The sequence below is a fragment of the Pseudopodoces humilis genome, chromosome 9 (genome assembly GCF_049639895.1).
Source record: "Pseudopodoces humilis isolate 2021_Gansu_Grassland_sample_001 chromosome 9, ASM4963989v1, whole genome shotgun sequence".
In the NCBI taxonomy this organism is placed as follows: domain Eukaryota; kingdom Metazoa; phylum Chordata; class Aves; order Passeriformes; family Paridae; genus Pseudopodoces; species Pseudopodoces humilis.
Window position 1 is genome coordinate 33649411 of NC_142208.1, and position 26072 is coordinate 33675482.

The following is a 26072-nucleotide window of genomic DNA, read 5'->3' on the forward strand; positions in this document are numbered from 1 at the left end:
CCATCCATCCATCCATCAATCCATCCATCCATCATCCATCCCAGCTTTGTTCTTCAGCACTCTCCAGGGAAGAGGAATGGAGGGAGGGTGATGTGGAGGTATGTCACTGCTTTTGGAATTTTTTTACCTTTTTATCTTCTGCTGTTCCTTTTTTATGCTCCCCCCTGTCATTTTTATCCCCCTCATCTTGCTTATTGTATATATTTTGTTTTTCTTCATTTTTCCTTCCAAAGCACTCACTCCACTGTGTGTTAGTTCAGGGTTCTCCTACAGTAGCAACAGCATAAGGACAGCTAAATCCTCTTTTTATTCCTAATTTTACCCCTTTGGGCAAGAGGAACCTGGCACAGCACCCTTTTTTCTCCTTTCCTACAGACAGTTTGCTTTTGGCTTTGAACCTCTGGAGGAAAAGTGAGCCAGGCATTACCTAAAAGAGGGGGAGAACAAATCCTGCTGCTGGAGCACGTCTGTGCTTGGAGGTGAGAGCGGGAAAAGTTGTCCTTGGGGGCTCTGGGTCACCTGTGGCCGGAGGAATATCCAAGGAATGAAGCGACAAGGATCTCCCAGATCCTATCAGGAGCGCCTCTGACCTGCCCCCTCGCTTCCGCCGGGAGTGGTTTGGAAACACTTCCCAGGCATTTTTTAGCCGGAGGATGTGAGAATTGGAGGTGCTTGCAGGAATGTGCCCTGCATTCATCGCTACCTGTTGTCATTCCCTTCTCCCTCCCCCTGCCCCCGACTTGTCACCGTGTCCCTGTCGCAGGTCACAGCGAGCCAGCTCAACTCGCAGTTCGCATTTAGGTGAGGAAAGAATTTGATGTAAAGGGCACTGGCGATCTGAAACGATGAATATTTGACAGTGTGACAACACAGGCGGCTGGCTGGGCCTCTGCTTATCGAATTAGGGATTCACCAGGAGCTTTAGTTCACTTGGCACTGGAAAGGTCAGCCCGGAGGAGAGCAATCAGGAAGAGAGCAGTGTGGAATAACTTACCTGGAAACAAGCTTAACACACAGACACCAGCAAGGAGGAGGATGCACCGAGGGAAACACGAATTTCCATTAGTTCCTCCTTGGTTAAAGGAGTTCTCAGAAGGAATTAATGAGTGATGGAGACAACCGGGAAAAAATATGAGGAGTGGAGAGACAATCGATTAAGTGGAAATAAATCCTTCAGGCTGTGATACTGTGTTGCTCTGGTAACATTAGCTCCAAGGCAATGTAAATTAATTAATATTAATTGCCAGATGGGTTATGGAATGCTATGGGGTGTGGAGGAGGAGAAAAGGGAAAGGAAAAGGAAAAAAGGTGGAAAAGGAAAGCTGTCTGCTGCCCTTCTCTGGCAGAGCAGGATTTGCATCCCTTGCATTACAGAGTTAAATGGAGAGAGGTTAAGCCGCTCCAAAGAGCTGAACAATTTCAAGATAAGAGGTTCTGCAGGGCAGAAAGCACCTCTGTAACACTGTGTTCACATCTTCCCAGATCAGCCGTGATCCCCTCTTGGATATCCAGGAAACCTCACTGTAATCACAGCATTGAGTATCATCCAGATTTTATTTTTTTTTTAATTCCCCTATGTGCCAAAATGCATGAGGACTTGTCTGGGCTTAGCTACAGGGATCTACAGTTTTGGGGCCTCCAGGCTAAAGTTTTTCCTTCTCAGAGTAAACAAAACAAAACAAAAAAGCTTTTCCCTTTGAAATCTGTGCGTCCCCCAGCCAGCTGCTGAGACTTTGTGTCTCCAGTCCTCCCTCACTTCATTAACTCTCTGCACAATCAAGATCCTGCTGAATTGTGACTGCAGTGGACAATTACAGTCCTCTATAATTAACAGGCATAGATAGAGAATAATCCAGGCTGACCTTTAGCCACAGAGCTCTGCTCTGCTCTGTCCCAGCCTGCAGACACGGAGTAGCATCCACCAGGGCTGAGCTCTGAAATCAAGCCCTGGCTGTAAATCCTGTTTGCTGCGCATACTCGAGAGATGGATTCTGTGGATTTCCCAGTCTCCAGGGGCAGGTTTCCACCTTCTGTGCATGCCTTGAGGAGCTGCTGAGCTGCCCTGGGCAGCACAACGGGTCCGCACCACTCTGTGACGCCCAGGAAATGCAATGCAAGATCAGCAATCTCACTGTTCCATTACCCATAAATCCATCCCTGCCTTCCTCTCCTTTGGTTATGATTTTCCCCTCCTGTCCTAAAGGTCCTATAATATTGGATTAATCTGGAATTTCTGTCCCAAAACTGTGAGTGGGCCAATGCAGCTGGAAGAGCAAGAGGGGGCAGAGCAGGCGGTGCCTGGCTCCAGCCAGAGCTGCTTCCTCCACTGGCCATGAGGCCATGGTGCACCAGTTCATCCAAAATAAGGGGCTCCAGTGCCCAGCTGGGATCCAGCAGTGCCCAGGGACAGGGACAGGCTTCTCCTGTGGCTGCCCCATGATCTCTGGAAGTGCCCAAGGCCGGGTTGGACAGGGCTTCAAGCACCCTGGGATAAAGGAAGGTGTCCCTGCCCATGGCACTGGATGATGTTCAAGGTCTTTTCCAACCCAAACCATTCTGGGATGTTCTGACTTTGAGAACCAAGGATTTGCTCAAGTTTCTCCCTTGCTGCACAAATGAAAAGGACACACTTAGGAAACTGGGATTTTGTGGAGCTATTTGGAGTAACATGGTCCTTTGTAGAGAGCCTTGAACTGCTATGGCAAAACAAGATATAACATGGAATTACACACTGAAGCAGATTTTTTTTAAATAAAGAAAGAAACTAAACCATCTCCTGCCTTGTGTGAGTGATAAAGCACTGTAACACTAAATTCAAGCATAAACAGAACTGACAAAGCCATCCTGAATTTCTTTCTGCATTTAATAAATGAGATGCAGGATTTTCAGTCTGTCTCGGGGATAAAACACAATCAGAGAGAGCAAACCCCTTCCATTCAGCTGTGTTTGGAGAGCATTCCCTGCCAGCATTGTTTGTACCTGGAAGAAGGACAGCAGGCCTGATGCTGAGTGCCACGGGCTCATCACATTCCTCTTCTCCTGTTTTCCCTGCCCAGTTTGTCCTGCCGCTCCACGGGCAATATAATTTTGAAAAGCAGCTCCTTTTCTCTAGCAAGGCAGGGGAGTAAGCTCTGCTTTAATGCTGATTAAGCTCCATGGAGTTCTTTATGGGGAAGCTGCACAGAGCCCGTTGCAGGCGGCTGTCACGGGGCCAGGGGTGAAAAAGCCAAGAGGAGCTCAGGGAAGAGCAAACAAAGAAATCCACCCCTGCAAGGATCCAGGACCTTAACAGCAACAACAGCAACCCTGAAATTCTTCAGCAGTTAAAACACAAACCCCCAAACCTCCCACATTCTTTTCCTGCAGCACAAAGCCTCGGTCAGGCAAACACCGAGCTCCTGGTGAGCACCACCAGCACCTCCCCACCCTGGGGCACCCCTGCACCCCCAAACCCTGACCCTACAGTCCCAACATCCCAGCAATGTTGGGCTCAGGGTGTAAATCTACCAGAGTGTCCAAAGGAGAGTCATGAAGGTGGGGAAGGGTTTGGAGGGGCCAGAAGAGGAACATCTGAGGTCGCTGGGTTTGCTCAGCTGGAGGAGATGGAGGGGGGACCTCATGGGGGTCTTCAGCTCCTCCTGAGGGCAGCTCCAGTCTGGGACAGGAACAGGAGCCAGGGAATGGCTGGAGCTGGGCCAGGGAGGGTTTGGTTGGATATCAGGGAAATGTTCTTCCCCCAGAGGGTGCTGGCGCTGCCCAGGCTCCCCAGGGAATGGGCACCGAGGCTCCCAGAGCTCCAGGAGCCTTTGGACACCCAGGGATGGCCAGGTGGGATTGTTGGGGGGTCTGTGCAGGGACAGGGGCTGCACTGGGTGATCCCTGTGGTCCCTTCCAACTCGGGATTCTCTGTGATTCCCTGGTTCCCAACTTTACACCACAGGAAATTGCCCATCAACATTTTCCTCTTCCAGCCTTCCTCCAGGAAGAGGAAAAAGCCCTGGGAGCTGAACATTCTTCTGGTTTAGCACCACATGAGCAAAGACCTTGATAAAACCCAAAGAAATAAACAAACAAGCAATCTTTGGGATGTTTGCACAGCCCTAAACCTCCATGGGGAAAGAAACATCATTTTAGACTTTCCCACAAATTTCAATACTGGAAGATTTTCCAGCAAGATCTCATATCAAACAGGACATTCCTGACAATATGTCAGGAAGGTGTCCTGTGCTAAAATCCCTTTAAATCCAACAAGTAACCCATTAAATATGTTTGGGGGGGGTTAGCTTTTTTTTTACTCCAGACTAGACATTGAGAATAAGTGCTTTGATCTGTTGCCTCAAATTTCACTGTCTCCCTGAAAACAAAAGAAAGAAAAAAAGCCGCAAATTTTTACATGTCTCACAAGAGGACAGCATTCAAGTCAGACTAAAAATTATGAAGTCGTATATTTTTAATATTCCTGTCTAGCCCTCTGCAAACCACAGAACAATGCAACATCCATCATCTTAAAAGCTGGGGCAGTAAATTAGGAAGACAGCATATTTGGGGGCATTTTTAAAGAAAAATAAATATTCCTAATGGGAAACTTGAGAGAAATCATTAAAAAATACTGTGGTATCCATCACAGGAGAATGAAATCAATTAGGTCTTAATCTCCTGTTATTTATGAAGGGAAGAATGAAACAGCTTCTTTATTACAGGCATTTTGTCTTAGGTTCTGTTGCACAACTTTGAGCCCCAAACACAGCAAAACCTCTCAAAAGTAAAACAAATAGCAGTCAAACGTTGGTTTTGTAAGAGCAGCTAATGGTGTTAGATAGAGCAGGCAGCCCATAATTATCCATCTTGCACACAGTTTAACTTGGTCCATTACCTAATTCCATTTAGGCCAATGAGCCCTCCAAGTTGTATTTGCACCTAATGGCAAACACCAAAATTAGAGGTGTGCTCCCAGCAGCGTTACACGTTCAGTCCAGATTTGGCACCCCTCAGTGAGGATTCGTTACCAGTTCCTCTGGTATTCATTGGAACAGGTCTGCTCTTGGAGAACTCCTGTGGATGTCATAGCCAAGCTCTGGTTATTCCCCAAAAACTGGAAATCTGCAGCACAATCTGCCCCTGACAGCGCTGCAGGGCTGGGCAGGACGGGGCTGGCACTGGGGGCTGTGGGGAACAGGAGGTGGCACTTGGGGACGTGGACTTGGCACTGCTGGGCTCAGGGACTTGATGGTCTGAGAGGGTTTTTCCAACCCAAATAAATCCAGGAACAGGAGGCTGGAGCCCCTCTGCTCTGGCTGGGAGAGCTGGGATTGTTCACCTGGAGGAGAGGAGGATCCAGGGAGAACTTTAAAACTTGGCCTGAAGGGGCTCCAGGAGAGCTGGAGAGGGACTGGGGACAAGGGATGGAGGGACAGGACACAGGGAATGGCTCCCAGTGCCAGAGGGCAGGGCTGGATGGGATTTTGGGAAGGAATTGTTCCCTGGCAGGGTGGGCAGAGGCTGGGATGGAATTCCCAGAGCAGCTGTGGCTGTCCCTGGATCCCTGGCAGTGCCCAAGGCCAGGTTTGACAGGGTTTGGAGCAGCCTGGGACGGTGGAAGGTGTCCCTGCCATGGCTGGGGTGGGATTGGATGAATTTCAGATCCCTTCCACCCCACTCTGTGACTCCAAGATTGTTCAAAGCCAGCTGCATGTGCAGCCAACCTGGGATTTAACCAGAACATTGCTTTTTTCTCATCATTTCTCCCCCAAATCATGGCAAAATCTGTCTCCACCACACCTCCCAGCCTCCTTCCTCAGTGACACAATTTCAGAGGACAAACCAGTTACAAAACCAGACTTGTGTCCTCAATATGGTTTTTGTTTGACTTCCTGGCCACTGTTACATATCACAATAAATTAAATGACTGCTGAGGGACCTTCCTTCCAGACACCATTATCAGGCAATCACAAAATTAGCCCCCATTCAGACTGGACACTATTCCCCTGACCACCCCTTGGTCAGGATTTTTATTAATTTTCCCCACATCGTGGATACAAAGTGCTCACTTTAGGGCACAAAAAAGTTCTGGAAAACCACAGAAACATGAAATAGAAATGGATGTCTCCCCAGTCAAGCACAGCTGCAGAAATCCATTAGATGGTGAAACAGCAGATGGCCCAAGCAAGAAGTTGAAGACAAAGAGCTTTCCAAAATATTTGTTGCTACTTTATACCAATTTTTCAAGCCAGATTTGAAATAACTCCAGAACCATGGAGCAGCCTCTCTGTGATAGGTGTTGGCTCCCTGTAATTATATATTAACTGAAGTCTAGTCATGGTAAGATACTGCAGAAAATAAAAGTATTTTAAACATGAAGTCTAAAAATACATCCTGTGACATTTTTTTTTAATATATCCAGCAAATTTCTGCAATTAAGACCTGTTTTACATATTCCTATCTATGCAACACCATCCTCAAACAGCTTGTTGCACTTCTCCTATTTTATATCATTTTATGTAACTCTGTGTACCATGAGAAAATTGGTGCAGTTTCTTCTCCTGTTTTTATTTTTTTTTATAATTTTTACTTTTTAATAGCTGTGCAGCTGGTAGGGAGATGATACACCTCATTATCTTATTCTGTGGGTCATCTAAAATGAGTATGAAGTAATTCTACCTCCCACAGCTTTGGAATGGAGCCAAGGAGAACTCGGAAAAGTAAAATTCCTGACCTAAAAAAAGAGAGGATGCTTTGTATTCTCAACATAAAAATGAGCTTTTGTGCAGAACCATGGAATGGTTTGGGTTGGGAGGGACCTCAAATCCAATCCAGTGCCACCCTTGCTGTGGGCAGGGACATTTTCCCCTGTCCCAGGCTGCTCCAGCCTGGCCTTGGGCACTGCCAGGGATCCAGGGGCAGCCCCAGCTGCTCTGGGCACCTGTGCCAGGGCCTGCCCACCCTGCCAGGGAACAATTCCTTCCTAATACACATGACAAGCTTATTCCAACAGTTCTATCACAGCTAAACTCAAATTGAGAGAGATAAAAGCATAACCTGCCAAAATACCTCCAGCTGGGAGACAAATTCCCCTTCCAGAACCCAACTCTGGCACCTCATTCTCCAGGGGCAGAGTGGCACCACTCTGAGCAGCACAGGCTCCTCTCTCTGATCAGGATTTTTGTGATTTTGGTATAAATAAACACATATTTAAACCAACCCTTAATAAATATTTCTATTCATGCACTGAGTTCCTCTGCCAATAGTAAATTTGATGTATTTTCTGTAGCTTCGTTCATTCTGATCCGGTTTTATGCTCAGGTACATTTGCATTTCAGTTGAAATAAATGCCCTTTTCTTCATGGGGCTGCAGATGGGGAATGTTGACTTCCCCAACCCCCATTTCCTGGTGCTGACCTGTGGCCAGGACAGGGGGATCCCACAGGATCCGGCCACATCCCAAACCAGCAAGGAACTGCACAGGCTGGAGTCCCAGTGCCTGGAGAAACGTGACCCTGTGGGGCATCCCTGCATCCTGCTGGGCTCCAGCAGGGACAAGGGGCCACTCAGAGCTCCTGGGGAGAAAATCACCCACTCCTCAAAGCACACAGACACTTCTGTCCCTGCAGTCAGAGGGGCAAACACCCCTGCAGATGAGGCAAGCTCTATTTCCAGCCGTGGAGCTCTCACTGCAAGGACTGGCTCAAGGAATGGTTTCCTCTGGAGAGGGCTGCCAGGAACTTTATCCCTGCTTTTGTGTGTTGTTTTCCTTGTAAATCAGCTCTCTCCCAGAAAACATTAATGTGACCAGTCCCAGATATCCAACAATAAAACCCCTCGAAAGTCTTACCCAGACATTCTCCTCATCTATCTGAGCAGCTGAGTAAACTCCAAGATGTAACTAATGACTTGCATACACATACACAGGAAAATATTTGGGTTTAAATAAATCCCCACAACATTGGAACCCTCAGTCCTTCAGGTTACAATGAGTTCCAGCCCTTAAGAGGTTTTTTCTGTCAAGCAGACACCGCGTCTCGCACACCTCCAACGCCGTGCGTGCCCCGTGTGGGCTCCATTTCCACTCATGCAGAACTCCAACCCTGTGGGGAGGTTCTGTGTTTGGGAAGGACAATGCCAAGGCAATGTGCTGACAGCTCCACACAGGCTCAGTGCCTGAATGCCCCCAAACCACCCCAAATCTCCCCCAAACCAGCATTGTTCTAAATCCTGATGTGTTCTTCCCAAAGGCACAGCACCAACACCCAGAGAACTTGAACTCAGCCTGCAAATTTCTCCAACAAGAAGGAAAATTCCAGCTTGACAAGGGTTGGTGACCTCCAATTTTCCTGTTATCTGCTGGTAAATGGGCTCTTTGAAGAGCCTGCAAGTCCAAAGGGAGATCCCACCTCTTTTTCCCTGACTCTGAACTTCCTGAAGCTGATGTCTGCTAGTCCAGGGCTATTCCTGGGAGGCTTCTGTTTTCCTGAAGTGACAATTTCCTGCACAGTCCATTTTCCATCACAATGATTGGATTGTAGAGCTCAAATGAATATCAGAATTGTTTGCTGGATACATTACCAGATAACTATTTTTCTCAAGCCCGGAAAGAGAAATTAGGTTGGCAACAGAGATAATTTTTGGTTTTCTGAAGCACAGGTTTTCTACCATGCTAAACATTCCCAGACAGTGATTTGCATCATCCATTTTCCTCACTAGCTTATTTGTACAAAAGAAATTCCACCTCAGACTGCCACAGATTTGTCCTGCAGGTTCTAAAAATCATGTGTAGAGAAAATAAAAACATTTGAAAATAACCCTTTGACAAACCTAGAAGATTTTCTTTTTCTGATTGGTGCACTTGGCTTCATGCTGTGAGCTAGAGGAGCTGCTCCTGAGCCAGGGGAGGTGAGGATGCAGCAGGTGAATGTTGTACCCTGCCCTCAAGGAGGGAGAGGAAATCAGTCAAGGTGTCATTCCCTGGTCAGCGCATCCATGACGGTGCCAAAGGGTAAAATCCCACCTGAAGCTTGTGCTGTTCTTCCCAGGAAATGCTCACCCTCACAGGGATCACCTGGGTGCCATGATTTCCAAGGAGGATCAGCTCCTCTGCTTGATATTCCCAGCCACACAGTGGGAAGCAAGTCAAATACACTTATTTATTTACACACATTTACATATGGGCACGGAGGAGGGGCACACTATGGCTGGTAGATGAAAACATCTCCTTTGAATTCCTGGGTATCCTGCAGGATAAATGCCTGATTTCCATGGAAAACACTCTCATTCCCAATGAGGAAGATCCTGCCTCTTCCTCTCTGCCAGAGAAGAAGTGGGGAAAGTTTTGGGGCTCCCTTCTGGTGTCAGCCCCAGCCCAGGGGACACCCCTGACCTGGAACTGATTATTTTGCTGTGTCCTCCCTGGATACCAAACTCCAAATGTTTTCTCTCCATGCCAAAAATATCTTGCTGTGGCTTTAGGGTGAGACTCCAGGCAGGCCTAAGGCCAGACACTAAAGCAGGGTGAAATGTAAATAATATTCCTCTGTTCCCAGATGTGCAGGAAATAACACACCTGAAGGTACAGACTTGATGAACCAAAGCTGCATCTTCCTGAAGTTCAAAAAATCAGAGAGTGAGGAGTCCAGGGGGAGAAATGTCCAGTTTCTACTGAAATAAAGGAGAATCTGGGCACTGTTTCTATAGGAAATGTCTCTGGTCATAGTGAGCTCGAACTGGATGAAAGCTTGAAGGAGAATCCCTCTTGGTGTCCCTTTTCTGAGTTCTACTTGGAGTCATCTGTGGTCCAGCCTTGGCTTTGGTTTCCAGCACAGAATGACTTCCTTGGTTAAAAAGATGTTTTTCAGGGAAAAACGCTGGCAGGCCCTTCCTCACTGCTTTACCTTCCACATCCTCTCCAATTGGTTTAAACTATTGATGAGTTTTTTAGGATATCTATCTGGAATGCAATATATTTGTTCAACAGATCTCTGTCTTCTCTGCGAGCAAAAATTGTCGTCATTATTCCTACGTTAACTGGGGAGCTGAAACACAATAAGGCAAAATAATCCAACAGAAACAGAGCACAAAATATCCCCAGGTCCCTGTGTCCAGCACAGGTCACCCAGCTGGAGGTTATCCCAGTGGCTCACAAACATCCCTCTTCCAAAAAATCCTGACCTTACATCTCAGGCTGGATTAGGAAAACAAAGCAGAACTATCAAAGGCCAAATTCCAGCCTCATTCAAACCCCTACTCAAACTTTGTGCAGCAAAATTTAACACTTGCAGTGATTTTTAGGGGCAGTGTTTTCTTCCCCTGGGATTTGTGGGTACAGAGGCACGACTTCTCAGGCAGTTTCAATAATTGTGTTATATTTAACAGCCCCAAATCAAAACACAGCAGTTGGATCAATATTATCCTCATACTTTATTCCATAAATAAACTCCATTGCTCTGTGAGCTGCTTGTTTTTACTTCCAACATGTACAAATAAAGATTTAAATATTTTTTTGGAGGAAACATGACAGCTGGTTTGAGTTCTGCAAGTTTTGATGCAAACATCCTTCTTGGCACCACTCCTTCATCTGCCATTTCTAGAAATGCTTTGTGCTCACAGAAGTGGAGTAAAACGTATATTACAATGAAAAAAATGTGAAAAAAGTGTTATAAACAAATATTTAAATATTGTTTTTTAATGGGAGAGCTTGCTAGGTAGTTTCACTCTATGAACAGGATTGGAGTTCTTCAGAAAGCTGAAATATTGGTCCCTTTTGGAATGTTAAATATTAATGTGAAACTGCTGTTGCTCTGATGATGTGGTAATGCTTTTTCAACTGGTTCCTAAACATAACAAATAACAATTTTCTTCAAGGATTTAACTCACAGGAAATCAATTAATAAAATACTTCAGAGAAATAAGTTTTCCACATCTTATAAACACTGGGCTATTGCTACAGAGAAGTGTACTTTTTTAAAAAAAAAATTAGGATAAATAATACCCCTGTAATTCAGTATTTGCATTCAAAATTCTTAAAATTATTTCCTCTGGGTAAACTGCCCAAAAGGTGATGCTCTGGAACAGCTGTGCTCCCTTTTAGGCTGTTTTTGATTACTTGAAAGTTGCCTTAAAATTTCAATTGAAACATAAATGATCTTTCTTTATACAAAGAGCCAAAGATAAGAACAATACCTCCAGGTAACTGAGATAACAGTTAATTTTATGGCTTATCTAGCAGTCAAAAGCACTCAAGATCCGATTAGGATGATGGGAAAGAGGCTCCTTTGTCACTCCGTGTTTCTGTGAAGGAGCTGGTCCAGTAATTGCTAGGGGGAAAAAAATAATGCAAAAGTGCTTTAAAATACTGTTAAAATCCATGATGTGATAGAAACCTTTAGAGACACAGGAGGTGAGGTGGATTTGGCACCCCAGACTTCAAATTTATTTATTTATTGGCCCCATTTCCTCCAGAAAGAACAGAAAATCCTCACCTTTTTAAACATCTCCACACGCAGCCTGTTACTCTGGATGATGATCCGCTTCTGTTTCTCTTCTTGTTTCTTTTTAACCTCAGGTAAATTGTCATAAATCCTGCCAGGAATTCAGAAAGCAGAGTTCATGTCATCCCTGGGGCTCACAAATAATTAATTTTTCCTGTAGGGAATGTTTGCCTTCCGTGCAATACATGTAATGGGCATCTCTTAGTACTTGAATTTGATTTATGGCACGGGAATGATAAATTATTAACAATCATGGTTTGATGTGAAATCTGTCTGGTTTCAAATCTTGTTGAAAATTCTGATTTTGGAATAAAGAAAGTAAAGAAAGAGATGGTAACAGGTGATTTCAATGCAGCAGGTTCTAATGAGCTCAGTGAAGTTGATTTCAATTTCAGACAACCAAAATTCAAACCAGGATCTGGCTGTACACTTTTTTTTTAAATTTATGCCACACAATTAATATCAAGCAATCATTTTATTTTCTAATAAATAATTTTCTAAATATTTTCTAAAATAATTTTAAAATAATTTTCTAAAATATAAGAAAAACATAATTATAAGTCTGCAAACTGTTTACATTTTTTCACTGTCATTACTTTTTAACAAGGACAACACAATCTTTTAATTCTAAAAATAACAGGTGTAGCCATTAAAAGGTGATTTTTTTTCCCCCCCCATTAAAATCAGCGATAAAATTCCCAGGATTTGGAAGAGAAAGCTGGACAGTCCTGCTTTTCCATGAGCACAAAGCCTGTTTAGTTTTGGGTTCTCCTCATAATTTGCAATTTTAAGTTCTTGAAGCAGCTTGTTTTGGCTGGGGATTGTATTTTGGAGAAGAGGAATGGGACGTGTCTGAAAACAGGGATGAATTCCTCACGGTGGCTTTTGCAGCTTCCCTTGCATGAAGTGCAGCAGTTAAAGATCAGACACCACATTCCTCATCATTTGCTGTCATTTCCATCCTCTGTGCCATAATCAGGGGGGAAAAAAACAAATCCAAAGTGACCTCACTGCTTCCATTTTTGGGTGTTCAACATGAGGGGCCTGCTGAGGATTTGGTTTTCATGCCATGGGTGCCTCATGTCTGAACCTCCTGGAAAAGGGTGTTGAGAGGGCAGGGCTGCCCAAATCTAAGCTGATACAGAAGAAAAAAATGCATGGACAAACTCTAAACCAGAGGAATTTGTACCTTTTAGATCTCATGTGCATCTCTTTCTCGGGAATGATTCTCTCCTTTGGTTTGAAAAGGTTATCTGGCAGAGAGAAAATAAAGTTAGTGCTGGAGGGATCTGCTTCTACTGAAATCTCGAATGTCTTGTTCCGTGGAGCCACAATTTGCCATTTCTGGTTAAAGTTTTGAAGGCTTGAGACCAGATCCAAATCTCCAAATCTTCCTCACAGGTTCCTGCATTCAGGTACACCCTGGCTGCCTCCTCAGTGTGTCAGGAACCTGCCCTGGTACAGCCATTTCTGATTCAATTTACACCTGTTTTGCAGGGCTGTGGGTAATTACCTGAGCTTTAGAAGGAGGAAAATCACATTACTACTTCCTGATGAAGTATGAAGAGATCTGTGATAATTCCAATCAGCATTTCCCTGGATACAGGAAAATAATTTCTGATCTGAGCAGCTGGTGGTTCTCAGGAATAGGAGATTTTAACACTTCCTTGCAAAAATGGGTCCTGAGTGGGAAGGGAGAGTGTCTGTACAAGGTGGGAAGCCAGGAAATAAATGAGATTACTGTTGTAGCTCTGTGTAAAATTAATGGAATCACAGATTGGTTTCATTGGAAGGGACCTTAAATCCCCCCCAGTGCCCCCTGCCATGGCAGGGACACCTTCCCCTGTCCCAGCTGCTCCAGCCCCAATGTCCAGCCTGGCCTTGGGCACTGCCAGGGATCCAGGGGCAGCCCCAGCTGCTCTGGGCACCTGTGCCAGGGCCTGCCCACCCTGCCAGGAACAATTCCTGCCCAAAATCCCAACCAAACCCACCCACTGTCAGTTTAAAGCCATTCCCTGGGTCCTGTCCCTCCATCCCCTGTCCCCAGTCCCTCTCCAGCTCTCCCAGAGCCCCTTCAGGCCCTGCAAGGGGCTCTGAGCTCTCCCTGGAGCCTTTTCCAGGCTGAACAATCCCACTTCCCTCAGCCTTTACTCATAGCAGAGATGTTCAATCATTCCAATCAAAAATCAAAGGGAGATCTGCAGCGCTTCCAGTTCTCAACTGGAGCAGTTTCCAAAGCACAAACTGGGAGAGGAGAGAGGCTCTGAAGCCTCCTCTGCCTCAGGACTGACTTTCCCACACTCAGCAGTTGTCTACACTTAATCATCCTTGTTAAATCTTCAGTACACACAAGCCACATGCTCCATTTGCTAGGAGAACATCATTTGTCTTTTATTTATTAGTGTTCTAACGCTCATTTACATGTTGATTCACTTAAAAGGAACAAACACTTGGCTGCTACTGCTGTCCAAATAACTCTGAAAGTGCAGGGGGCAGATTGTCTGTGACCCAGGGACATCTTCCACTATCCCAGCTCGCTCCAAGCCCCATCCAACCTGGCTTTGCACTCCTCCAGGGCTGGGGCATGATGACACATTAACACTGCAGACCTTAGTGTGTAGCCACCAGAAGAGGAAAAACCCATCCAGGGATTTGCAGACCTGCTTCCTATTCCCTATACAGCATGATAAACTGATAAAATGTATTTTTCCTGCAAGTCCCTAAGTCAGGGTGGGCTCTATTTTCAATTTTTGGGAAGCACCACAGAGGCTGGGAGCTGTGCAAGTGCTGCTGCTCCAGGATAATCCTCTCCTGCTGGCACAGAAGGGAGACCCATCACTGCTCTGGAACAAGAAATGTGGCAGTGCAGGGCTTTGAAGGGATGGATTCAAAAGAGACTCTGGGGAAAATCCTCCAAGAAAATAATAAATCCACCTCGGTTATAAAAATGCCCTTTGTGGAGCCACGAGGTTAATTCTCATGGCCAAACATTCCTGCAGCATCTCCCAGCTTGCTATTTATGAGAAAAAAACATCACATGCAAACATTAAGGTTAATCCTTGATGGATCGTAGGATTAGGATTCAGAAGTTAAATGAGAAATAAATTTAAAAAAAAAAGTAGAAATGAGAATATAGAAGTCATGTGTGCATTTAAATAATTGTTAATCCTAGAAGCTGAGAAAAAAAGCACATTTCAAAGGGGAAGAGCAGCAAACACTCACAGCTGAAATAACCTGCTGAGCTCATGGTGGTGTCCTGAATTAAAGCTCTTTCCAATCAAGCAAAGATCAAATAGGCCATGAGGTAGACAACTCCCCAAGCTGATAGGCTTCTAAACTGTGTTTTAGCTGTCCCTTATCAAAGCTCCTTATCAGATTTCATAGCCTTGGATGACTTTTGGAGAGGGACTGTTGTGAGAGAAAAAGCAGGGATTTCAGATTTCAGCACTGCCAGGGATGCACCAGTTAAATAAAGCTTTAGACAGAGAGGACTGGATCACCTCGTTGGTGTTTTATTCACACCTTGTGAACCTCCTGAGTTTCTGGCATTTACAAGTGGTCTCACGTCTCCACTAAAGCAAGCTGTAAATGGATGTAAATGGGTTGTCCCTGTAATATATTTTAATTAATGCTAAACTGCACCTCCAAGAGGATGAGTAACTCTCCTGCTTGGGAAGTCAGTAAATATTTAGACAGAGAACAGATAAAATGATTGTGTTGGAACCAATCCCTGACTTCCTATTTACACCTAAATCACTGGAGCACTTAAAAGAGAAAAACAGAGGCCAAATTTATCAAAATACACACAATATAGATGCACTTTCTTCTAACATGAATGTGAATTCTCAAAGTTTGGTAGGAGCTAAAATGTGCCTTTGAGGAGGTGTGAAAAGCAAAGCACTGCTGGTGGTGGATCTCTAATTTAACTGCTCTTTAACTGAAAAAATTTCACTTTGCCCAGAGAAATCTTAGGATGCAGAAAACTTTTTTAAAGACTGTTTTTTTTTTTAAACCAACAGTCCCCTAAAAAATAAATTGCCCTTGAATTTAAGATAGATGTGGAGGTGCTGTTGAGCTTGATGAGCCCATGGGATTTTCCTGGGAATTCATCCAGGGTATATAAAGCAGTGCCTACACCCAGGGGTGCTGCCCAAACCTTGCACAGGAGGGTGGTTCCCAGGTTTTCCAGCTCTTCTTGTCTCTCCTCCTATTACTGAGACTTCTGACCCACCTCAGTATTTCAGTCTTTATGGAAACCATTACTAATATCTCTAAAAAGATGTAAAGTCAAGAGGTTTATGTTTTTTTTCATGTTAGAATCATTTTGGGGATGTTGCTGGAGATTTCAGTCCTCTCTATCTAAATGATATTTAAATATTCATGAATTTTATTCAGAAAAACAAAAAAATTAGCATCTCACCTGGCCTTCCCAAATCTTTCTTTTATCATTAGAGAAATTTTCCCCCAAAAAACCAGCAGCTTTTGAAGAAGGTGTGGCAGAATTAAAATTTTAAGAATAGCTTCAAAACAGGTCATTTCTCTTCCCAATTCCATTACCTGACTGCAGCTTAGAGTCAGAGCTGCCAGCCAAAAAGGCCAAAAGAACGGGTGGCATTATTAAAAGTTTGAATGAGGAAAAGGGAGCTGGGAAATGACTCAAATAAAGCTCCAGTGTGAAGAACACAAGAATTCACCTGAGATGCTGCAGGATTTTTGCAAATTCTCTGATTGCCACCTTCTCCTCCCTCAGTCCAGATGAAAGCTCTCTGGCACAGGGCTGCTGGAGAAGCCCACCCCAGGAAAACTCAAAGAAACAGCAATCCTCACCCTCCAGGCTCCTGCAGCTCCAGAAGAACTTTTGGGGAAGGTTTAGAAGCGCGACCGAGGGGACAGAAATTATTTCCAAGATATTGCTGAAGATCAATGGGTTTGGATGCAAATCCAGAGGAACTCTGCAGGCTCCAGGGTGGGGTTGAAGGTTAAACCTTCAACTTCTATGGCAAATTCCAAAGAACAGCCACCTCCTCAAAGGACAGGGAAAGGGGGAAAAAACCCCAAACGCCCCTGAGAAATTGCGTTAAACCTCCCAAAACGCCTGTGCACACCAAGATCACAGGGCTGTTCATTATGCAGATTTAAAGGCCCATAAACAGCTGGTAGTCCTGTCACTGCAGTAATTACATTACGGTTTTGGAGATTTAAATGCAGTTATTTGAACATTGTTTCTATTCAGCTCGTCACAGTGGGATCTCTAATTTGTTCGACACAGTCAACAGCAGAGTTGTCTATCTTGGACTAATTAGCACTCTCAAAATTTAGCAGTGCCCATTACCCAGCACAAAGGCTGCCTGAGAGTTGCAGGTTCTGTGCCTTCCAAGAGCTCTCGTGACGATAAAGTCTCGTGCAGGATAAACATTTTCATTTTCCTGAGATTACTTCCAGCGTTTCGCGAAATCCCGCTCGCGAAGGACAATTAAAAACTGGTAAACAACTCGGGGTTTTGAGGATGGGAAGGTAAATGGGAACTGCACAGATGTTGGTATTTATATGGAAATGATGTTGAATGCTAATTATTTCTTTCTCTTACAAGAAACTGAAGTTGTAGCAACACTCAAAACACAGGGAAACCCTGCTAGTCAATAATTTCATGTTATCAATAAAGATGTTTTAGGCTGATAGAATAATCTCTCTGGGAGAGAGAAAAATCTCTGCAGGTCTTTTGTAAATTATTTTTTTGGAATAAAAGCTCCAAGACCAGGGAGAAGCACAAGTACCAAACTTATTTCAGAGAGAGATAAGCGCAACAAACTCCTCAAAACACCTTGGGCTGCAGTTTAGGCTCCATTTCCACCTGAATAAAAGCAGACACACACCTCTCCCCATCCTGGGCCACCCTCCTGTGCAGGCACAAGGGGAACTGGGCAGGGAATTTGCTCTGGAGGTGGAAAATTGGGTAATTGCTGTCACAGTCAGTGCTTGAGCTAAGTGTGCTGCATGACCTGCTCCTGCTGCCCGCCTCAGATGGGCTCTAATCCATCCTTGGGGTCACTCTGGCAGGGTCAGGGGAAATTAAACCCATCAACCAACTTGCTCCTGGGAAAAAGACCTCTGGAAAACGTGGGAGGGTGCGCTGGCAATGAGCTCTGGGAACCTCAGAGCCATAAAGAGCTTCACCTCCACAAATTGTAAGACATAAGGAAAGAGAAACAAAAAATCCAGGAAAGGAAGGAAATGATCAAGAAACAACCACAAGATCACAGCCTGGAGCCCAGAGGTGCCATCAGTGCAAGCCTGAATGCTTAAGCACGTTTCCAGGTCATCATTTTACCCTCCAATTCCCAGTGCTGTTCCAGGGGGTGTTGCTGTGAAGGAGCAGCCTGATTCCCCAAACCAGGAAAGCTGTGGGAGGGGATCTCTGCATTTGGCAGCGATTTCTTAAGAAAACAGAGCAGCTGTGGCTGCCCCTGCATCCCTGCAAGTGCCCAAGGCCAGGTTGGATGGGACTTGGAGCAGCCTGGGATAGAGGAAGGTGTCCCTGTCCATGGCAGGGGGGGAATGAAATTATTTTTAAGATCTTTTCCCACCCAAACCATTCCATGAAGACTTTGCCTGGGCCAAAGCTTTCTGGGGATGCAGGACTCCTTCTCCACTGAGCTTTCTGCTGGGAGATTCCCTATAAATGGATCCATCAGCAATGGATCTGTCATCAGCAGAGACATCAGAAGCACAGAGACATCCAGTGCCCCTGGATGGGTGAGCCCTTCTAGGAAGAATCAAATTCCCCAGTCTGGGTCTCACTGATGACACCAATCCTGCTGCACAACAGCATCCACCAGGACAAATGCTAAAATCCCAGTTGCCAGGGCTCAGAGCAAGTTTAAAATGCTCAGCAATGTAACAGAGCCCTCTGTAGTGCAGCCTCCAGGGCTGTGCTGTATCCAGGGATCTTGGATTTCCAGGATTAACTCCAGTTCTGCTTCAATAACAGACATGTGATACTTCTGTCGTTATAAAAACATTAAGGTCTCACAAACAGAAAGCCACACGTGGCTACACGAAGGCAGATGAGTTACAGAAACCAACGATTCTCTCTAGACAAATTTACCTTTAATGACCAACCACTAAAAGATGGAAATAGTCGTTAACTTCAATAATTAATGATTATATTTCAATATTATGATTTTATTACTCATTAAACAAGCATAAAGATTAAAATTTCATTGTAAATTTAAGAGAAATGGGTTTAGCCTTTCATATTTTGTTTCATAAATTATTTGCAGAGTGGTTTGGGGGATTTTCAAAGATGATCAGACAGAAGTGGAAGATTTTTGCCACTTCCTCTAAGGTAGATAACAAACTCCTGGTCTGCTGCTGGCAGAGCTCGCAGGGTCCTCACACAGCCCTGAGAGATCTGATTCCAGGGAAATTAACTTGGATAATGGAAATGGTGAATTAATTCTGTTGAGTCTTTAAGACAGAATTCTAGGGTGCTGTCTTTGTGCCGTGTTTCCTTATGTTTATTTAGCTCTCACTAGAAAATCTCAGTAGGTCTCTGAGGTAGGACAGACCACTGGGAATTGGAATTCTCCAGCAATCTCAAGAGCCCTGAAATGGGGCTGCACCCACCTCTGCTGCACCCACCCTCATTCCCCAGGGAGCCAAAAACCTGTTTGTGTTTGAGGACATCAAATATTCCCTTTCCTGCATCCTCCAGGTGTCTTTGTTAGCTTGTTTAATCTTTTTGATTAATTTGCTTTTCAGTAGAATAATGTTATCTTCAAGCAGCCACAGATTTAAAACCAAGATGTAAAGAGGAATGCCAATCCATCAGATAAATCTTTGTTCTTTAGTCAACTGAATTAATTAACATCCATATGGCAAAAAAAAAAAGAAAAAAAAAAGAAAAAGAAAAGCAATTTGTTTAACATCTTGAGCTTAGGTAACATTTACAGAGGTGCTGTATGGGCTGTGAGGGAGAGAAGGGTTTCCCTCACTGGGGGTTGAGGCTGTTTGACACAACCTAATCAGCTTCAATTAGGGAATTACAGAGTTTGGATGCCTTGATTTAGCAGGGCTGGGCAGAGCAGAGCTCTTTCCCAGCTCTGGGATTTCTGACAAAAGTGGCAAATCCACACCTGGAGCTGGGGCTCCTTTCCCAAATCCCACCTGCCTCCTTCCTCTGTCCCCAAACCGATCATTCTGTGAGCTGGGAATGAATGAAATGTCATTTATTGCCATCACCCCACAACAGCAGCAAGTGCACTGTGCTGAAGAGCACGACTGCATGTGACAGTGACAAAACATCCCCAAGGAGCTCTCTCCCAGCTGCCACAGAGCACAGGGAGCTCCCCATCCTCACCCCCAGCTCTGAGCTGCTGAGGATTTCTGCCAAGGAGCGTCTGGAGAGGAAACCAGGAGCAGCAGCTCTCATGCTGCTTCTCAAATTTAATATGGAAATTCCATCCAGGATTTCAAAGGCAGCCACGGGCCTGCTGCTGGTCACAACTCACCACTGAGAGGGTCGGGGATGGTGAATTGCTTCTTTTTGCTGGATGTGGATGTGGGGAGCTTGCGAGCGAGCGCTCGGGGGGTGCCTGGAGGAGCCTCCCTCTGCTGGGCCCTCCTCAGCTGCACCATCAGCTCCAGCCTCTTCAGCCTCTTCTGGGAGCGGGAGATGAACTGAGGGTTGTGGATCTCGAGGGCTTCCTGCAGGAGACAGACCCTGCTTTATTCTCACACCATTCAAAGGAAGGAAAAGGTGTGATGGGCATTGGGATGAGTTCAGTAAGAGAACACTGAAGTGATGAAAATGAGTTTGAGTTGGAAAGGACTTTAAAGCTCATCCCATCACCAGCCATGGCAGGGACACCTTCCCCTGTCCCAGCTGCTCCAGCCCCAATGTCCAGCCTGGCCTTGGGCACTGCCAGGGATCCAGGGGCAGCCCCAGCTGCTCTGGGCACCTGTGCCAGGGCCTGCCCACCCTGCCAGGAACAATTCCTGCCCAAAATCCCATTACCCTCTGGCAATGGGAAGCCATTCCCCCTTGTCCTGTCAAGTTTATATATTTCTATGTTTCAAATTACGTATTTTTACATCCAAATTCAAGTTCTTGATGTTTTGCCTGTTTCCTTTTCTCACCCCATCACTGAAGCAACTCGTCACTGACAGTTCACAAACTTTCCTGTTTATTTAGACTGTCAGATCTCTCCGTGGCTGATCCAGAAAGAAAACACTTCCCAGTCAAAGGCTGCTTCAACATTTAGGAATGTCTTAGGAAAGAAGAAAGGAGCAGAGATGGGTCTGCAACATGTGCTGGAGGAAAAGGCAGCGAAGTGCATCTGCTGCTGGAGCCTGGTACCAACCTGGGCCATGTCCACACCTACAGCTGGTGCTGGAAGTGCCAGGCACTTGGGAAACTGGGAATTTGTAAATTCCCAAACTCTTTAACAATTCCCCCCACAGGAACTGCAGCTGGGACTCAAAAGAGAGAGCCTGGACAACCAAGCAAGTTTTGGCAGTGGATGCAAACTGCCAAAACTTCACTGGAAAGGGAAAAAATCAAGGAATGTGAACTTCTGCCCTTAACAAGTTCCCAGGAATCAAACACCAACCATGGGGGAAAGGGGGAGAAAAGGGAAAAAGGGAAAAAAAAGAGAAATAAGCAGGAAAAAAGGGGAAAAGATAAAAAAAACGATGCTTCACCCGCAGTGTCCATGGGGCTGCTGGAGTTTGCTCCAGCTGGGAGCTGGATTCTGGCCAGGTGAGCAGGTTTTTGTCCCAGGTGACATCTGGAGAGCTGGCCCTGGGCAGTGTCACTCTGGAGAGTGTCACCCTGGAGAGTGTCACCCTGGACAGTGTCACCCTCCTGCGCCGCTCCCGCTCGTCCTGTGCCTCGAGCTCCTTTGTTCTGTCCCTCGGAGCAGGGAGCCCAGAATGGCCTTGGAGAGATTGAAAAGTTCATTAGGAGTGCGTGGCTAATTTTTTATTGGGTTCTCCACCTCATTAGACAGAGAGGGCAATTCCTGAGATAAGAAATCCAGGCTGTTATTAATAGGCCTCATTAGGCAGAAGAGATCAGATCTAATGGTGGCTGCACCTCACTGCCCTGCGACACCCCAAGCGTCTCTCACGTTATTAAAGCAATTAAAGCTCTCAGACACTCCCTTTGCTGGTGCTCCCCAAAATTTGCCCCATGGAAAGCCAGGGATGTCTTGCTGTGACCTGCAGTTGGAGTTCATTCCCATTTTTTGTAAAAAATACCAGATTGTTATGGGCTTTAGCCACAAATCACTTCCCTTTCACCAGCACCACTGGTTGGTTTTTTTCCTTTGTTTTTTAATCCAGTTTGCTCTCTGTCATTCCTACAGATCCATTAGCCAGTGGAAAGACTCCATAATAAAAAAATCAACAAAAGGTTATTGTCCATTGTAGGGCATTATTATGAAAGCTGTTGATTCACATTGAGAAAAAGAGATTATATTCTATGCTTATAATTAAGTTTTAATGCTCACTGACTGATACTCCCTGCACAAATTAGGACCAAAAGAGGCTGTGTGCTCAAAAATCAGATTCTCATTCAGAGGACAGAACGAATCCAAATAACAAAGGAACTTAGGAAGGGCTCCATATGAACTATTTGAAAAGTCACACTGGAGTGCTCCATCCTTGCCAAATAATTTGATTTCTAGACCTAAATATCTGGGAATAAAGCCCGTTACTGTTTTATTTCAATTTTTGGTTACAATAAACTTAAAATATTTTCCTCTTTCTGACATATTGTACATATTATATTGTACTTAAAAAACATATTAAAAAGATCTGTGTTGGGTACATTTGCCTTATAAAAGCCTGAACTGTATTTCCTCCCTAACACTGCTCTCACCAACATTTTGGAATAAACCTTGAAACCTGTGAACATGAAATTAAATTCCTCCCTAAGCCAGGTTTACAGAGGTGTGGATTAAGTCAGGCTTTGCCAGATCTCAGTGGATGCTTCACTTTTGTGAAACAAAGTTACTTCCATTTAGGGGAATGCCATGATTTAACTTCAGGCACTGAAAACAGCATTTAGGCTTATAAATGTGTGACATTCAATAACTTTATGCTCAATGTTGACAAATTTTGCCTGCCTGCCTGCAAAAAATTCCCTTCAGGAAAAACAGCTGTAAGGAAAAAAGCTTCTATGACCATTACAACATTTTTAAGGAATAAGTTCCTCACAAACATATCGATACTAAACCCAAATTAATCTCAGTTGTCTTCTCCAAAAATACCTGGTGCGTGAATACAGCTGCTGGTGTCATCTGCATTTTAGCTGTGAGACTAAATGCTGGAAATTTAGGCACTACTGAACCCAAAGAAATTATGTTTTACATGCTGAAATCTTGTTAATAATCATAGTTCAGGTTGTTGTGTCAAAAAAAAAAAAAAGGTTGAAGGAATAAAAAAAGGTATCAGAACAAGGTTGTAAAAATAACCTCACTACTGGCATTACTTGGCTAGGCTGGGGCTGCTTGACTTTGCAATTTTAATGCTTTTTCAAGATTTTCTGGGGAATCTAAGCCTATCTTGGTCATTTTAATCTTGTTTTCTGTTAACCATAGCAATGTATACAGTCAGATCAGCTGATTGATCTCTCACCAGATGACTCACGCTCAGCACTTAAAGCTGGACAAAAATGCCCTGACTTTCCATTATTTCACTTTTTTTTTTTTTCTTTGAGACTGATCTCATCTTATTATTGAAACCATATTCCTGACAACCACAGTAGGATTTGTACCTTACTTTTTAGGAGCTGCTTTTGCCCGTGAACATTTTCTTCCCGGAGGACTCTCGATGACGCCTTTATGCTGCACGCGCTGCTGGAGACAAACATTTTTGGTTTCAGGACACCCTGTGCTTGGATCTCTTTGGATTTGGAGGTGTCTTTGGAGGGATCTGCCCTGCTGGATGAGCCATCAGTAGCAGCAGCAATGGTTTCTCTGGAGGTTGCATCTGGGGGGGAGCCAGGGGCTGTTGTGCTGCTCCTCTTCCTGCTTCCCAACAGCATTGGTGTTCCTGTGAAAAACAGAATCACAATCCCAGATCCTATAGCATGGGAATTTTTATTTTCTCAGCCATCTAATCCATGTAACTTTTACTGGCGTGGCAGGATCCTGAAGTTGTAGGGGCTGAGCAATGCCCTTCTCATCAAAAACTTTCATGGCAAAACGTTTCACAAGTTGGACCTTTTGGGTGCTGGTTCCTGCTGTGACTTTGCACAGAGCCAGAATGGGGGCCTGGAAATGTTGGGGATGGGAGATGCTTGTGAGGCAAGCACTCCACTGGAAAGGGGTTAAAACCCTGATCCCAAAACATTTTAGGCCTTGGTTTTCATCACAGCCACCACTGATTCCATCACAATGATTTTGATGAGGTTTTAAACAATTTTAAATCCTAGAATCCTTGAACACTTCCATCAAAATGTTTCTTAAAGATCATCCAGCGCCACCCCAGCCATGGCAGGGACACCTTCCCCTGTCCCAGCTGCTCCAGCCCCAATGTCCAGCCTGGCCTTGGGCACTGCCAGGGATCCAGGGGCAGCCCCAGCTGCTCTGGGCACCTGGGACAGGGCCTGCCCACCCTGCCAGGAACAATTCCTGCCCAAAATCCCATCCAGCCCTGCCCTCTGCCACTGGGAGCCATTCATTCCTCTTGTCCTGTCACTCCACGCCCTTGTAAAGATTCCTTCATCTTTCTTGACTTTTTTAAAAGCAGATTTGACACAGTTCTTTCTCTGCTGACTCTTTCCCGAGTCTTGGTTGAGGACAGAGTGAAGATCAGAGGTGTTTTTCTCCTTTGAGCCAGTTCATGACAAAGGGTGAGATGGCACTGCAGGGATGTAAAGAATTTGTGGATGTGGCAGCTAGGGACACGGGGTAGCGATGGGTTTGGCAGTGCTGGGGTGATGGCTGGACTCGATGATCCTGAAAGGTTTTTCCAACCTAAATGATTCTATGTTTCTGTGATTCTGTGTTTGACACTTCCTTATCTCAAAGTCACCCACTAAAATCAGATCCTGTCGTGTGGGAAGTTCTCAGTTCACTTTCCCAATCCTTAATCCACTCACAGTAGATAAGAAATATTCTTTTCCACAAAATGATGATCTCTATGCATTTTAGTGACCTGACTGGCTCATGCCTCTTTTTGAGTATCCAGCATTTCTGAGGAAATCAGAGGTATTAAGATACAGCATTTACTGTTTTCCCCTTTCCCTGTAGATCAGAGCTTGGAGCACAGAATCCAGAATTGTTTAGGTTGGCAAAGCCCTCTGAGATCATCGATTCCAACCATAACATCTTGAGCTCCTCTCTGTAACTGCCCATACAGTGAGAAGGAGTCAGCTCCTCAGGGCATCCTCTAGTGAGGGATCCCTGAAGATCAGCACAAACAGAAGAAAACAAACCTTGTTCTTAATTAAATTCATTGAGATGAACCCCATCCAAAGCAATTTCATAGCCTTACAAAACTGGTCAAAGCAAGGAGGTGCACACAGAGCTCCCAAACTCTGGGATAGCATCCAAGCTTTCCTGTTCTCTGTCAGAACTTATTTTTCTCTGTGCTTTTCATAAATTGCAAATATTTCCCTTATCTTTTGTCACAACCAAGCTCTTTTCTCAGATGGAAATAGTTTTGATGCAAATGCTCTCAAGAAACTGGACAGACTCAATTCTGTGCATCCCCTCAGAGCTCATGCATATCCAAAGACCTGTTCCATCATTCCCTGACCAATCCCATTCCTGCAGTCACACAAATATGGCACAGAGAGGGGGAAAAACACCGGGACAGGTGAATGGGGTCATGGGCTCCAAGGGTGGCTGTGGGAGGAATGAGCAGTGGGGTAGGAGAAGATGAAGAAAGCAGCAGGTAGCACTGAGTAACTGCAGAGCAGCAGGGGAGAAAGTCCTTTCACTCAGGCAGCCAAGAAATCAGATGGATAGAGGGGAAAAAGTGGGGAGCTAAGCCACAGGAAGAACCTGAATGGAAAACAGATTATCTCATTAAATCACCTTTAAATTAAAATAGTTTACTGGCCAGCAGTAAACAGAGAAGAGGAGAGGAAAGGAGGAAAGAGTTTCTGCTCATCCATGGCAGCATCACAGTGGGAGATAATTTGCCTTCATATCTAGAAATGGTCTGTGCAGCAAATGTGTGTTGTGAAGCCAAACAGCTCCACTGTCAAATTGCTCAAGCCAATGCTGTGTCCCCAGGAGGGACCATCTGCTGCTGCTGGGCTCCCCAAAATCAGCAGGAATCATCAGGGGGGTCAAAATGGGCTGTAGGGGAGGAGGGTAAAACAGTGGAGAGCAGAGTGAGGGCTGGAGAAGGCTCCAAGTCACATCTCCTCTCTAACTCAGAATATTGATCTGAGCACAAGAAAGAAGAGCTGCCTGGAGTATTCACACTCCATTTACTCCTAACTACCAGACTAGCTCTCCATGGATATTGGCTTCCAAGTGTAAGTACAGCAACCTTCAAGAATGGACAATTAAACTCCAGGAAATTTCTTACACGTTGTGCAAATGGAGAAAACCTTCCCTTCTAGCACCACTTCCC

The 26072-nt window shown here is 45.0% G+C and overlaps 1 protein-coding gene across 1 annotated transcript in view; it reads right to left on the reverse strand.

The window, feature by feature from the left end:
* Positions 1-10551: 10551 nt before the first annotated feature.
* C9H10orf90 (chromosome 9 C10orf90 homolog) overlaps positions 10552-26072 on the reverse strand; it is a 57295-nt gene continuing 41774 nt past the window's right edge. The window contains exons 4-9 of the mRNA XM_005528840.3: positions 23262-23534; positions 21180-21415; positions 19988-20183; positions 12667-12730; positions 11469-11568; positions 10552-11303 (exon numbers count right to left, since the gene is read on the reverse strand). Of these exons, the coding sequence (XP_005528897.2) occupies positions 11265-11303; positions 11469-11568; positions 12667-12730; positions 19988-20183; positions 21180-21415; positions 23262-23534 (908 nt within the window). The 3' untranslated portion in view covers positions 10552-11264. The remainder of the gene's footprint in view (positions 11304-11468; positions 11569-12666; positions 12731-19987; positions 20184-21179; positions 21416-23261; positions 23535-26072) is intronic.